We start from the raw sequence: 15,064 nt of genomic DNA, 5'->3' as shown, positions 1-15,064 counted from the left end.
GGGGGATCACAAAGGATCTTGCTGGAAAATTTTGGCAGGACCCTTTGAGGGTAGAAGTCGACCCGTGGGATGTTCAGAACCAGCCACAGAGGACAGCGTGGCGTGAACGCTAGGCCATAGAGACAACGCTCGCGGGATATCGACTGGGAACCCCCAGCAGACCTCGTGGCTCTACGGGACCGGGGCTGGGGACCCCAGCAGACCCCACGGCTCTCCAGGACCAGGGCTGGGGACCCCAGCAGACCCTGCGGCTCTATGGGACCAGGGCCGGGGACCCCAGCAGACCCCGCGGCTCTACGGGACCAGGGCCGGGGACCCCAGCAGACCCCGCGGCTCTACGGGACCAGGGCCGGGGACCCCAGCAGACCCCATGCCTCTCCGGGACCAGGGCTGGGGACCCCAGCAGACCCCGCGGCTCTACGGGACCAGGGTCAAAAATATCATTAGGCCGTTTGCCTGATTACGAATAGGCTGTTGCCACAAAATCCTGAAACGGGTCAGTCCTCATTGTGTACCCCTGTTGGGGGCCGTGTAAACCTGACATGTCAAACTCCAGTCCAGGTTTTTGTAGTTTCCATCAATCAAAGGTTGTGGGTTCGATTGCCGCTTTGGGGACTGTGGTTGTGCCCTTGAGCAAGGCACTTCACCTGAATTGCTGCAGTAAATATCCGGACGTATAAACAGTAACAGTTAGTAAAAAATGTTTTCTGTGCAAGCCGCTCTGGTGGAGAATGGCGCGCTGAACGCTGATGTGTAATCACAGATAGAGCTAAATGGGCTATTGAGTGACTCATTATGATATGAGGAAATTGCGATATCATAACCCAGTAGCTGGTGTATTACGATGTCTGTTGCAGCGTAAACGCTTATGTGGCGAGCGGGAGTACGAGGGAGAGGCGATATCTCGGTCTCCGGAGGGAGACACTCTTCTCATCTTCCTCCCGGGTGAACGTCCTGTTGCGTAATCTCCGTTAGATTCGTTTGGCAGATGGTTTCGGGCGATGGCTGCTTCCAGCGGGGTCCTCTGGGGCCCCATAAGAGCCTCTTCCTGTAAGCCGCGCTCTCCCCGTTCACTCGCTTTCCTCTGAAGGATCTGGTCTTTGTAACACAATCTCTGGGAAATAAAAAAAAAAGCTGTACATACGAAGTTGAACTGAACTGGCAGCAGCGTAGGGCAGTGGGTAAGGAACTGGGCTTGTAACCGAAAAGGTCATAGGCTCGATTCCTGGGTAGGGCACTGCCGTTGTATGCTTGAGCAAGGCACTTAACCTGCATTGCTTCAGTATATATCCAGCTGTATAAATGGATGTAAATGCTACGTAAAAAAAAAAGTTGTGTAAGTCGCTCTGGATAAGAGTGTCTGCTATATGCCTATAATGTAATGAGCTGAAATTTGACTTCCTGCCACTCCTCCCTCCCTCGCTCTTCCCCCCTCCCCTCGCTCTCCCCCCCTCGCTCAACCCCCCCTCAGCTGCAGAAGCTGAAGCGGTCGCTGTCCTTCAAGACCAAGAGCCTGCGCAGCAAGAGCGCCGACAACTTCTTCCAGCGGGCCAACAGCGACGTGCGGCTGCAGGTGGACCTGCTCCCGCAGGTGAGCGTCAGCGTGGGTCACCTGAGCGCCAGCGACCTGCCGGGCTCCGCCCCCGCCCCCGTCCCCGGCCCCGCCCCCTCCCTCTGCTCCCCCGTCAGGACAGGCCCCGCCCAGAACGACGCCGCCTCCGCCGCCCACAGCTTCCTGGAGCACGTCTTCAAGAAGCCCACCTTCTGCGACGTCTGCAATCACATGATCGTGGGTGAGTGCCGCGATGCCATCCCACAGGAAAACACGCGTAAATACCGTAATGTAAAGGTCAAATTAATGCAACACTTTCCCCTTACATTGGCTAATATGTGAATTATTGCTGCCTTCAGGCATTGTGGCTTGTAAATTCTTTAAAGGGACAGCAATGGAATACATTTCATAAATACTCCACTCGTCTGTAGTATATTGCAGTTCTTTATGTGTGTGTGTCTGTGTGTGGGTGTGTGTGAGTGTGTGTGTGTATATGTATGTGTGTGTGTCTGTGTGTATGTGTGTGTGTGTGTGAGTTTGTGTGTGTATGTGTGTATATGTATGTGTGTGTCAGTGTGTGTATGTAAGCGTGTGTGTGAGTTTGTGCGTGTATGTATGTGTGTGTGTGAGTTTGTGTGTGTATGTGTGTGTATGTGTGTGTGTCTGTGTACATGGTTTGTGTGTGATTGTGTGTGTGTGTGTGTATATGTATGTGTGTGTGTGCGTGTGTGAGTGTGTGTATTTGTATATGTGTGTGTGTGTGCGTCTGTGAGTATGTGTGTGTGTGTGTGTGTGCGTGTGTGTGAGGCGAGGGGTCACAGCGTATGGTCTCCTGTCCGTCTCTCAGGCTGTACCGTGGGTCCCTAAGCAGCTGCTGCACTGTGGGGACCCCCCTAATTAGCAGGAGCCCTGGGGCACCCACCTGGGTGGGCTGTCACACGGTGACCCTGCCACAGAATTTTAAAGAGTGGTCTCCTGGTTAGAGGAGAGGAGAGACAGAGGAGAGAAGTGAGGAGGAGAGGAGGAGGAGAGGAGGGCGAGAGGAGGGGTGAAGAGAGAGAAGAGAGGAGAAGAGAAGGGGAGAGGAGAGGAGGAGGAGAGGAGAGATAGAGGGGAGAGGAGTGGAGGGGTGAAGAGAGAGAAGAGATGAGGAGAAAGGGGGAGAGAAGAGAGGAGGAGGAGAGGAGTAGAGAGGAAAGAGGGGAAGGAAGGGAGAGAGAGGAGAGGAAAGAGAAAAGAGAGGAGGGAAGAGCGGTTGTCAGCACAATTTATCTGAAGCTGATCCACAGCTTTGATGGTGAGAGCACAACTGTGATTTATCGGCACAACCAGTTTTTTCTGCTACTGAATGTAGAATGTCTTTTTTTTATCGGGTGGCAAATGCAGAACCACTTTTTTTATGGGAACAAAGACCTCAGAATCAGGGCTTATGTGATTCTGAAGAGAGAACTGTGATTTATTTGGTGACGAGGTCAGATCTGTGGTCTATCTTTGTGGAGGGAGCCGGTACAAATGGTGTGTCTGGTCTGGTTGAGTAAAACCCAGGCTGAGAGGTAAACGCATTCAACTCCTTAACTCATTAACCGGTGAAACTCTTTAGCTGGTTTGCACACAGCCTCGTTAAGCTCGTTAGCTGGTTTGCACACAGCCTCGTTAAGCTCGTTAGCTGGCTTGCACACAGCCTTGTTAAACTCGTTAGCTGGTTTGCACACAGCCTCGTTAAGCTCGTTAGCTGGTTTGCACACAGCCTCGTTAAGCTCGTTAGCTGGCTTGCACACAGCCTCGTTAAACTCGTTAGCTGGTTTGCACACAGCCTCGTTAAGCTCGTTAGCTGGTTTGCACACAGCCTCGTTAAGCTGGTTAGCTGGTTTGCACACAGCCTTGTTAAGCTCGTTAGCTGGCTTGCACACAGCCTCGTTAAGCTGGTTAGCTGGTTTGCACACAGCCTTGTTAAGCTCGTTAGCTGGCTTGCACACAGCCTCGTTAAACTCATTAGCTGGTTTGCACACAGCCTTGTTAAGCTCATTAGCTGGTTTGCACACAGCCTGGTTAAGCTCGTTAGCTGGTTTGCACACAGCCTGGTTAAGCTCGTTAGCTGGTTTGCACACAGCCTGGTTAAGCTCATTAGCTGGTTTGCACACCCCTCATTAAGCTTGTTAGCTGATCTGCTGGCCTCCTCTGTAATGGTCTGTTTCTTTAATTGGCTGCATGCTACCCCCGCCTTACAGCCAAGAGAAAAAACACTGTGCCGATGACATCACACATCCAGCTGGCGCGCACGTTCACACACCCCACCCCCCTGACAACAGACAGAGCAAACAGCCTGACAAGTTTTATAACAAAAAAAACAAAACAAGAAAACACAGATGAGGCTCTTTGGAAGAAGAAAACAATGAGGAAAACAGACAAGGTTTCCAAAGGCACTGGCAGTAACATTTGATCAAGATTGACCAATAATGTTTAGTATTCAATCCCACCCCCCTACACTACTGGAACAGGGTCACCCCAGATTACCCCATGCCCCCCCCCCCCCCCACCAAGGGTTCCTTTGTATCGTGCGCTCCGGTCCATGCCAGGCTGATCCTGGCGATCAGGCGAGACGGGTGGCGGCGGCTGTTTTCCTAATTAATTCTGAGACGGGATTGGCCGAGCCTGGCAACAGATGGCTGCTAATTGGACAGCTCGCAGACCAGTGGAGATGCCTGATTTTCACAGTGATTCACATTGCATATTTAGTTTAACACGTAAATGTATGTGTGTATGCACACACACACACACACACACACACACACACACACATTTGTGCATCTGTTACAGAAAGTGTATTGTGAATGAGAGTGTGAATGCATACAAGATTTTATTTTCATATTTTTCACTCTCAGTTTGGAATATCCCTAAGAATTAGTTTAGCCTCTCGGATTCCTGCGGTGTCCTCCTTCAGTTTTGGGAGAGTGCAGTCTGCTACATGGGTCATAATGTAAAGGAAAGCCTATCACACATTGTCCTCCCAAGCCTTCATTTTATTCCACAGTCCAGTAGATATATACATGGCTCCAGACCTGGGTCAAATACATATTTGTTTTTGATTCAAATCTTGTCTGGTGTAATGGAACCAATGAAATACTCTCAAAAAGTGCAAACCCCACATTCTGGTCATATTGGCAGTCTCAGTTACACCAGGCAAGATCAATAGAGCACAGAAAAGCATCTGAATCCAAAACAAAAATACGTATTTGACCCAGGTCTGCACGGCTCAGTCTAAAATTAAAGCCGCAGGTTGCTAGAAGGTTCTCCCGCTCGCTGCGTCTCTTGTGGCAGCAGATTAAAGAGCCAGCATTGCGGTCAGAAAAGGTCAGTCCTATCAATCAGGGGTTGCAGGCTTAAATCCCAGTTGGGGCATTTCAGGTGGTACTCTAGAGCTAAGTACCTGACCAGACTTCTTTTTTTTTCTTACCAGCAAAATAACCTGCTGTATAAATGGCCCGTAGGTCTGGTGGGAAAGCAGGCTGTGCCAGGATATCAGCGAAGGAAAAACAGTGGATCTGGTCTGGGTTTTCCCATTGGTTATGATGCATGCATATCAACCACAGTGCCTGTGAAGTTTTTTTTTTTTTTTTTTTTTTTTGAAAACATATTTTGAAAGCCCCTGTCTGCCAGAGCCCTTGAAATTGTCCTAACCACCCCCTCCCTTTACAGCGCCCTTGCACGTGGATAAGGGCTCCCTTGCGTCTTTGGCCCTAAAAAGTATTTTGGAAGCACATCTGAAGAACCCCTGTCAAAACATGAACAATGTGTCATTCGGACTTCAGTATAAACAGGGCAGCGAGAATAGATAACACTTTCTTGGAAACACCTCTGTCAGAAGGTACTGCCTAATCGGGAGTACACAGCTACACTCAGGCTATAACCCAACTTTGATAACTACAAGATAGTCCCTTGAATTGCTAGGTAATAGAGGAAGTATTTCAGTTTTTGTTTCTTAGTAATTCGTTTTTTCTTTTCACTAGTGGTAATTACCACATTATGTGCCTGGCTGTCTTAGCCTGGAACAAGATAAGACGCATATCTGGACTGTCGGCCAGTAAGAAAGAGAAAACCCTACTGTCCATTCATCCATCCATCCATCCATTATCTAGACCGCTTATCCTGGTCAGGGTCACGGGGGGTGCTGGAGCCTATCCCACCATGCATTGGGTGAAAGGCAGGAATAACACCCTGGACAGGTTGCCAGTCCAGTTCAGAAAACCCTACGGTGTGAATGGATAGATATAAATGCAAGAAAATAAGCTATTTAGATAATGGGATTGTGCTCAGTAGATAGACAACTTTAATAAAATATTTACAGAGCAATCACTAAACCATAACCACTCTTTTTCTGTCTTGAATAGACATGCCCCCATATATGTGCCGGTATTTTATTTGCCATTCATCTACAATCGGAAAATGCATTAGATTTTTTTATTGCATACACCTATTAGGTTTATCGCTTTGATGAACCAGTCTCCTCTTCATCATTTGCAGGAATGAAATTGTGATTCAGGCACTGAATCATGTCAGTAGGAGATTTGCTCGTTTGTGTTGTTGCTTTTGGGGAAATGTAATTATGATCCAAAGGTGAGGCAGTTCTCGGGCAAGAAGTAATTACTTTTTGCAAATGAGAAATCGGACCGTGTTCACCCAAGATCCGACAAACGTTTCCTGCTCCTTATTTCAGGCACAAAGCTGTATTTTAATTAAATATATGAGTGACAGGTAAGCTGTGAGTGTTATGGACCGTGACTATTTCACTTGTTTCACTTTTTTCGCCATCTAGCGGTAGGAGGAGGTACTGCAGTTGCTTTGGGGGGGAGCTTCTCAGTGTGTGTGTGTAAATTAGGGAATAAATGAGTGGCTGAGTGACTCTGGGAGGGGGAGGGTTAATTTTGGAGTACAGCTACGGGCCCGAACGTTGATTTTAATTTCGACTGAAGAAGAACAAAACCGCCAACCGGGCTGCTTTGGAGTGGCGAGCGAGAGGGCGACCACAGGACCAGGAAGCAGTCAGAGGTCAGAGGTCATAGCCAGGAAGCGGGTTTGTCCGTGTGGTCGGACACGACACCCGGCACGCGGCACACAGGCGGACATCCCCGTGGTCGCGGTTTTCGCGTGCCGCACGGCGACAGCAGTGGTTACCGAACGCAGTTCACTCTGAGCCGACCGGAGGAGGATGGGTTTCCCCCCTTGAGCCTGGTTCCTTCCGAGGTTTCTTCCCATCTGCCACAGGGAGTTTTTCCTCGCCGCTGTTGCTTTAGGCTTGCTCCTGTGGGGGGTTTTAGGCCAGGCTTGTCTGTGAAGCGTATTGAGACAATTGCTGTGAAATATATATATAAATAAAATTTGATTGATTGAGTTCCATTTCAGCTCTTGAAGGAGTCACCTAAGGTGAGAGTCACCCAGGGGGGCAGTTGGGTGGCTCCTAAACGATGTCCCTTTTTTAAAAATAAACGAACAGTCATTAGCGGCTGTGGTGAGAGAAGAGGGCCCAGCTTGGCAGGAGGGGGCTTTTAAAATGGAATTAGCGGACGGCCGTTCCCCGGGGACATGGCCTCGTTCGCAGACTTGCGGGGGTCTGTCCCGGGTTAAAATCGGCGTGGGCTGCATTCGGGGGCTCTGATGGGCTCTGCTCCGGGGGCCGGGGCATCGATCGCGCTCTCCCCCGGCCGATAAAACAGAGCGCCAGCTGTCTTTTCCGTGCCAGTGAATAAGGAGGCCGTTTGGGTCGCTAATAATTTAAAGTTCAGCACAGGGCGATTAATCTGTGTCTGGCTCTCACTGAAAGCCCCAGAAAAGAAGAGTGATGTGCTCAGGGCGTGTGTGAGTGTGAGTGTGAGTGTGTGTGTATCTGTGTGCATGTGTGTGTGTGTGTGTGTGTGTGTATGTGCGCATCTGTGTACATGTGTATGAGTGTGTGTACATGCGTGTGTGAATGTGTGTGTGTGTGCGTGCGATTGTGTGTGTGTGCACGTGCGTGCGTGCAAGTGTGTGTGTGTGTGTATGCGTGCGTGTGAGTGTGTGTGAGTGTGTGTACGTGTGTGTGCGAGTGTGTGAGTGCGTGCGTGTGTGTACGTGTGTGTGCGAGTGTGTGTGTGTGCGTGCGTGCGTGTGAGTGTGTTTGTATCTGTGTGCGTGCGTGTGTGTGAGTGTGTGTACGTGTGTGTGCGAGTGTGTGCGTGCGTGAGTGTGTGTGAGTGTGTGTGTGTGTGTGTGTGCGCGCGTGTGGGGGGGGGGGGGGTGGGTTCGCACACTCAAACGACTGAGTCTGCAGAGCTGTGCTCTCAGTGAGATGGCCCAGTGGCTCACAGCTGGAGCAGACTTCATTAACAGACTTCATTTAACTGCTCTTCCCCAAATGAGCTTTCCTGCTCCCCGAAAGAGCTCTCCCTGCAGATTCTGCAGAGGCGTGAAGCTCCAGAGCTGCACCACTCCAGTGTTGTTCATTTCAGTCAGTGTACTGCTGCCTGGAAAGAAAAGAAAAGATTTTAAGGTGAGAGAAATGGGCTTTTTTAATGATTTCAAATTCATAGAAAAGAGGTCCATTAGCAGAAGGGTTCCATAGCTTGACATTGGTTAAAGGTTCATTTTTCACCGATAATCAGGAGATGTTTTTCACGTACAGCACATGGTTTCCAGACTGTGGTACGGCTGGAAACCATGTGCTGTCCCGTCCCGTCCCGCCTCGTCCCGTCCCGTCTCTGGGAAATGCCAAACCTGACAGTGCCTGTTTAATCAGGACCTGAGAAAATGTCCGAATGATGATAAAAAAGGAAAAATTATGGGAACATTCTGAGCTCAGGAATGATCCTTGAGTTCGGTCTGAATCATATTTTATGTGAGACGGAAATTTTGAGTGTGTATGTGTGTGTGTGTGTGTGTGTGTGTGTGTGTGTGTGTGCCTGTGTGGGTGTGTGTGAATCTAGTCCAAAGTCCCCAAAATCACAGTGCTCAGTGTAAGACAGGATGGCTGTGTATTTGTACAGTATTGTTTGTGGGAAATTTTGTTTTTGGAAACATGGATCATGGAGGACTATGTAATCAATTGAAAAGTGAACACAGACGCACGCACACACACACAAAACACACACACTCTCACACGCACACACACGACAGACATTTGAAAGTCTAGCCCTGGCACGCATCAATCGATCAATCAATTGAGTGCTGGATGCAAAGCATTTTTGTGTTGGACAAAAGCAAAGCACCATGGTGACCTCAGCATTAGAGCCACGCCCTCCTGGACCCTGGGGGCGGGGCCACAGAGTAGGGCAGTGACACAGGATCTGTCCAGGTCTCTGGGACAGCCTCAGACATTAAGGCGTCTGCTGTAAGGGCTCTTCCAACATAATTCCTTTATATTCTGCGGTCGTATTTTATCTTATAACTGGGTTATCTGGGTAATATGTCAGGGCTGAAAACAGATGGGGTTCATAATTAAGAAAGAGGTGCAGTTTTTATTTTTTACACAATGGCGTCACACGAGGACACGGGCCGCAGGTTCTCAGTTCCGACCAAACGATCAGCTCCCTCCGCCCACTCCCCTTCCTCTCCCCAGGAGATTCCTGAACACGCCTGTGAGGCAGGCCTGTGATTGGTTAGACCGAGCCTGTGAGGCAGGTCTGTGATTGGTTAGACTGAGCCCGTGAGGCAGGCCTGCGATTGGTTAGACCGAGCCTGTGAGGCAGGTCTGTGATTGGTTAGACTGAGCCCTAGAGGCAGGTCTATGATTGGTTAGACCAACCCCGTGAGGCCAGGTCTGTGATTGGTTAGACCAAGCCCGTGAGGCCAGGTCTGTGATTGGTTAGACCAAGCCCGTGAGACAGATCTGTGATTGGTTAGACCGAGCCTGTGAGACTGGTCTGTGATTGGTTAGACCGAGCCCTGAGGCAGGTCTGTGATAGGTCAGCGTCTCTCGGGCAGACAGGATTAGCGTGGCGACTCACACAGACCTATGGCGGTAAGGCTCCTCGAAATCTCCGCCAGCCGTCTGCACACCTCGTTAGCGTTCGGCACTCTGTGAGCGGGCCTCTGACAGGGATGCTGTAATTAGCATTTATTATGGCCCCCTCCTGCTATTTGCTTTCTGTTTGGCCCTTCAGTCTCAGTGTTATAACCTCCAAATGCAGTTAAGCCTCATTGATGTTCAGTTAACCCAAACTTCACTGATTTACAGGGCAGTTAGTACACTTACTGTGGACTGGCCTATAGCCAGGAGAGAAAAGAGTTTTGTTTTTCGTTTTTTTGGAAGGCGTATGAATGGGTCGTAGAGAAGGTCATGCTGAATGGGAGACTGTTAATGGAATAAAAGCAGAACTCACTGTGAGGGAAGCAGAGGGTCAGGCGTGTCCCTTTAGTTTGGTCCTGATGAAATTACTATGAGTTAGCTGAGGCCAGGTGTGTCCCCTTAGTTTGGGAGTGATGTGATTACTGTGGGTTGGCTGAGGTCAGGTGTGTCCCCTTAGTTTGGGAGTGATGTGATTACTGTGGGTTGGCTGAGGTCAGGTGTGTCCCCTTAGTTTGGGAGTGATGTGATTACTGTGGGTTGGCTGAGTTCAGGTGTGTCCCCTTAGTTTGGGAGTGATGTGATTACTGTGGGTTGGCTGAGTTCAGGTGTGTCCTGTTAGTTTGGGTGTGATGTGATTACTGTGGGTTGGTTGAGGTAAGGTGTGTCCCATTAGTTTGGATGTGATGTGATTACTGTGGGTTGGCTGAGTTCAGGTGTGTCCCATTAGTTTGGATGTGATGTGATTACTGTGGGTTGGCTGAGTTCAGGTGTGTCCTGTTAGTTTGGATGTGATTACTGTGGGTTGGCTGAGTTCAGGTGTGTCCTGTTAGTTTGGGTGTGATGTGATTACTGTGGGTTGGCTGAGTTCAGGTGTGTCCTGTTAGTTTGGGTGTGATGTGATTACTGTGGGTTGGCTGAGGTAAGGTGTGTCCTGTTAGTTCAGTGCCCACAATTACTGTTCCTGCTGCTGTGTGTGTGTGTGTGTGCGTGTGTGTGCGTGTGTGTGCGTGTGTGTGTTTACTGTCTTAACCCTTTCAGAGTAATAAGACAGTGTTCTGGAACTCCATTGCTTTCATTTACCAGACAGAAACATTGTTAAAGGTGATCTGACAGTCATGTGAAATAGACAGACAGAAACATTGTTAAAGGTGATCTGACAGTCATGTGAAATAGACAGACAGAACCATTGTTAAAGGTGATCTGACGGTTGTGGTGAAATAGACAGACAGAACCATTGTTAAAGGTGATCTGACAGTCGTGTGAAATAGACAGACAGAACCATTGTTAAAGGTGATCTGACGGTTGTGGTGAAATAGACAGACAGAAACATTGTTAAAGGTGATCTGACAGTCGTGTGAAATAGACAGACAGAAACATTGTTAAAGTTGATCTGACGGTTGTGGTGAAATAGACAGACAGAACCATTGTTAAAGGTGATCTGACAGTCATGTGAAATAGACAGACAGAACCATTGTTAAAGGTGATCTGACGGTTGTGGTGAAATAGACAGACAGAACCATTGTTAAAGGTGATCTGACAGTCGTGTGAAATAGACAGACAGAGGGGACGGCTGGTAACTTTGTCTGCTCTTGTTGTTGTTGCCAGGCACCACCACCAAACACGGCCTCCGATGCAAAGCCTGCAAAATGAGCATCCATCACAAGTGTGCCAACGGCGTGGGCCAGCAGCGATGCATGGGGAAACCGGTGAGAGCTTCATCATCATCATCATCATCATCATCTTTAATATCACTATCATCACCACTATCATCACCATTACCTTTACAGTCATTATTATCATTATCATCACCATCATCATCATCATCATCTTTAATATCACTGTCATCACCATAATCATCATCATCACCACTATCATCACCATTACCTTTACAGTCATTATTATCATTATCATCACCATTATCAGTCTTCATCATCATCATCACCGTTATCACCATCATCATCATTGTAGATGTATGGATGAGAAATAACAACTATTTCTGGAGGAAGTTGGTAGTCCCGGTATATAAAGGGCCACACAGCCCAGGATATCAGCAGCCGTTGCTGTGTTTGCCGAAAAACGCTAACATGACAAATGTTTCTCTTGGTGCTTGACTGGTAAGTAAAGACAGTTTGAGTTGGGACCTATTTGTTAGCATCCCCGCCCTTGAGTGTTTTGGGCTGTTTTTCGTAGCACAATTCACCATACCACTCCATCTTTCTCTCTCTCTCTCTCTCTCTCCCCCCATCTGTGCACGGGAGAGGGTGAACGTGAGCGTGAGTGTGCATGACAATGAGAGGTGGGGGGGGGGGGTCATCCAAACCCCCAAAATGAACCTCTACCCTGTGTATCCTGCGTTGAACCCAAGGATTTTGGGGAACCCTCGCCATACCTCTGTTGCTCTCCAAATGTACTCTGCCATCATTGTGGAATCACGTTTTCCACAATAAAGAAAAAAAAGGAGTGTCACAAACAGGATGAAAGAAAGAAAGGAAGGAGAGAAATCCATTAATTTTCCTCCAGATCCAGGACTATGACCTGATCCACGATACGATCATCTTCCAGCAGGATGGAAAATGAGGTTGAAGGGTCAAGTGTAAAAGCGGAATATTTCCATTAGAAGCGGCCTTCTATTTTTAGAGCTTCCCTTCAACATGGAAAAAAAGAGAGAATAAGTACCCTATTTATGTCCCTTGGCAGGTTCCAATGGAAGAGAAAATCATTCTACGCTTGGTGTTACTTGATGAAATGTGATGTTTTTAATACACTCTTACTTTAAAAACAAGTGCAAGCTCTTCATGCTGTGATTATGTGTTGATATTTCAACGCTTCAACGTTGTGCAAATATTAGCTAATGCACTGTGGCTTTTTTTTTAGAAATAATTGCTGGAAACGCAACAGTCGTTGCCGTACGGCTGAATCCATTGATTTTTAGGCCAAAAGTATAAGCGTGTTATTAAGAAATGCTTATTCGCCTCGGAGGACTGCAATGAAAACACCAAAACCAGTTGAATGATTGCGGCCAAATGTACAAAGGTCAGAATGGCTGGGTGAATTACATTATTTTTTCTCTGAAAAATGAAAGAATAGTCATATTGATTTGCCTTGAAAAACGTGCTCTCGTGATGGCACACATTTAAATAACTGACACTGCACAGTAAAATGATGAAATAACCTCCATGTGATCTATGGGGCTTCATTGATTGACAGCAGCTTTGTGATGAATATAAGTTGGATCTGTTACATAATGCATGCTTACTCTATGTATACTGGGATCTACATGAGCAGAATTAATGGGGTGCGTAGACAACAAGGTGTTTTTTTTCTGGTGTGTTTTTGCGAAGGAAACGTGACCAGGCTGCGTGTTTTTCTAGCGATTCATTAAGCACCCTTAGAGATGCAGATAGCAGACAGCCCTCCGTCAGGAAAACAAAAGACCATAAAAAGAACAACAGAATTAACTCCCTACTCACAGAAGCAACGTGCTCTAAAATTAGATGTTTTTTTATCACAGAAATAATGTGTGCTCCAAAATTAGATGTTTTTTTTAAATCACAGAAATGATGTTCTCCAAAATTAGGTTTTTTGTTTTTTTTAAACCACAGAAACATTCTGGTCTAACTGTCTTTTTTTAAACCAGAGAAACACTGTGTTCTATAATGTATGTTTTGAAAACAGAAGTGCTTTGCTCTAAAACTTAGTGTTCTATTGCAAAAACACTGTAGATAAAAACATTAGATGTTTTTCTCACAGAAACGCTGCAGTCTAAAATCACAGAAATTTTTCTCAGGGAGATTTAGTGTTCACTAAACCCCAGATAACTTGCTGATGCCGCTGTGAATCTCCATGGATACTGAGGACAGCTGTGCTTCGTTTACCCGACTGCAAAGCTAACCTCGTACTGGAGAGACGCCGGCTTCCCAAAGAGAGCAAATTTTAATTTTTCCAAAAAAAAAAAAAAAGAAAAAGCTCTAAGCTCCTGAGATCAGAGAGGAAAGAATCTGGTGTGAGATGAGAAATATTGATTCTGTCTATCAGGTGGCTTTCGGGGGGTGGGGGGGTGAGGGGGGAATTGAGGTTAAATAGTGAAATGTGGTGGTGAAATAAATAAATGACATAGATCAAGCGAAGTTCCCTCATTTGAACCCTACGGGAATGCTGTGTGGGGGCCAGGCTGCGTGTTTGTCAGGACAACGTGGTCGTGATTTAAGCGTGTGTGTAAGTGTGAGTGAATGTTAAGCCAGAGGGCAAAAGAAGGTCACTCAGAAGGGTGTTTAAACGCGTTTGGTTGTCAGGGTGTGGTCCATGTTGCTGCATTTGACTGACACTACTGACACATCTCTCTCTCTCCTTCTCCCTCTCTCTCTCTCTCTCTCTCTCTCTCCTTCTCCCTCTCTCTCTGTCTCTCTCTCTCTCCCTCTCTGTTCTTCTCCCTCTCTCTCTCCTTCTCCCTCTCTCTCTCTCTCTCCCCCTCTCTGTTCTTCTCCCCCCCCCCCCCTCTCTCTCTCCAGCCTAAGGGATTCCGGAGGTACTACAGCTCTCCCTTGCTGATCCAGGAACAGTTTGGCTGCATTAAGGAAGTCATGCCGATTGGTAGGTTTTGCATGAACAAAGTCATGGTGATTGGTGGGTTTCGTGAGAATAAAGTCATGCCGATTTGTGGGTTTTGCTAGTGACTTACAGCTCTTTTTCTCTCCCCCCCCCAAAACCCCCCTAACCCTGCCCCCCAGCTTGTGGGAGCAAAGTAGACCCAGTGTATGAGGCCTTGCGCTTCGGTACATCCCTGGCACAGAAAACCAAGAGGACCAGCACGGGCAGCGGGTCCGATTCGCCCCATCGAAATTCGGTGAGTGGGACAGCAACTGCACACACTGGGGAGCCCAGAACATACAGCCATTACAAATCATTACATTACTTACCATTACATACCACTACATTACATTACATTACATAACTTACATTACATACCATTACATGACATTACATTACATAACCCTAACCGACCTGAGTAGAGGCCTAACTCACCTCTAGCGTTCACACACACATTTGTGGGCCCTATTTGGGCCCTAATTGCCCCCCTTATGGGGGAAGAGGCATACCCCATCTCTAACGGTTGTAGCGAGCAATGTTACGAGGGGCAGGGGCGGGGGTTGTGTGAGTGCCAAAAATTCAAATGGAGGAGTGCGAGACGGGCCGATTAGTCACCGCCCCCCCCCCCCCCCCCCCGCCCCCGGCCCCGGGTGCGGTGATGGATCTCATAAGCGCTTATTCATCAATTTGGCTGCAGGTCTGCCGGCTTTAATTAATCCGAGCCGAGTATCCCAGGGTGCCGTGCGGCCCGTGAGCGATGTGAGGCCGATTCAGTGGCCCTGCCGGAGCTCGGCGTCCCGACCTGGTCAGGAGGGCGTGGGCGAGAGCAAGAGCGCCCCGGAATCTTCCGCCTGGCTTTCACAGCCACGCGTCGCCATGTTTGTGTT

The 15,064-nt window shown here is 48.1% G+C and overlaps 1 protein-coding gene across 1 annotated transcript in view; it reads left to right on the top strand.

Annotated features, from left to right (window-relative positions):
* Positions 1-15,064, top strand: part of stac (SH3 and cysteine rich domain) — a 43,021-nt gene that overhangs the window by 9,466 nt on the left and 18,491 nt on the right. The window contains exons 2-5 of the mRNA XM_035407422.1: positions 1,472-1,793; positions 11,196-11,296; positions 14,099-14,180; positions 14,318-14,433. Coding sequence (XP_035263313.1) covers positions 1,472-1,793; positions 11,196-11,296; positions 14,099-14,180; positions 14,318-14,433 — 621 coding nt within the window. The remainder of the gene's footprint in view (positions 1-1,471; positions 1,794-11,195; positions 11,297-14,098; positions 14,181-14,317; positions 14,434-15,064) is intronic.

Source organism: Anguilla anguilla, chromosome 1, assembly GCF_013347855.1.
Source record: "Anguilla anguilla isolate fAngAng1 chromosome 1, fAngAng1.pri, whole genome shotgun sequence".
NCBI lineage: Eukaryota > Metazoa > Chordata > Actinopteri > Anguilliformes > Anguillidae > Anguilla > Anguilla anguilla.
This window is presented reverse-complemented; position numbering and strand designations above follow the sequence as displayed.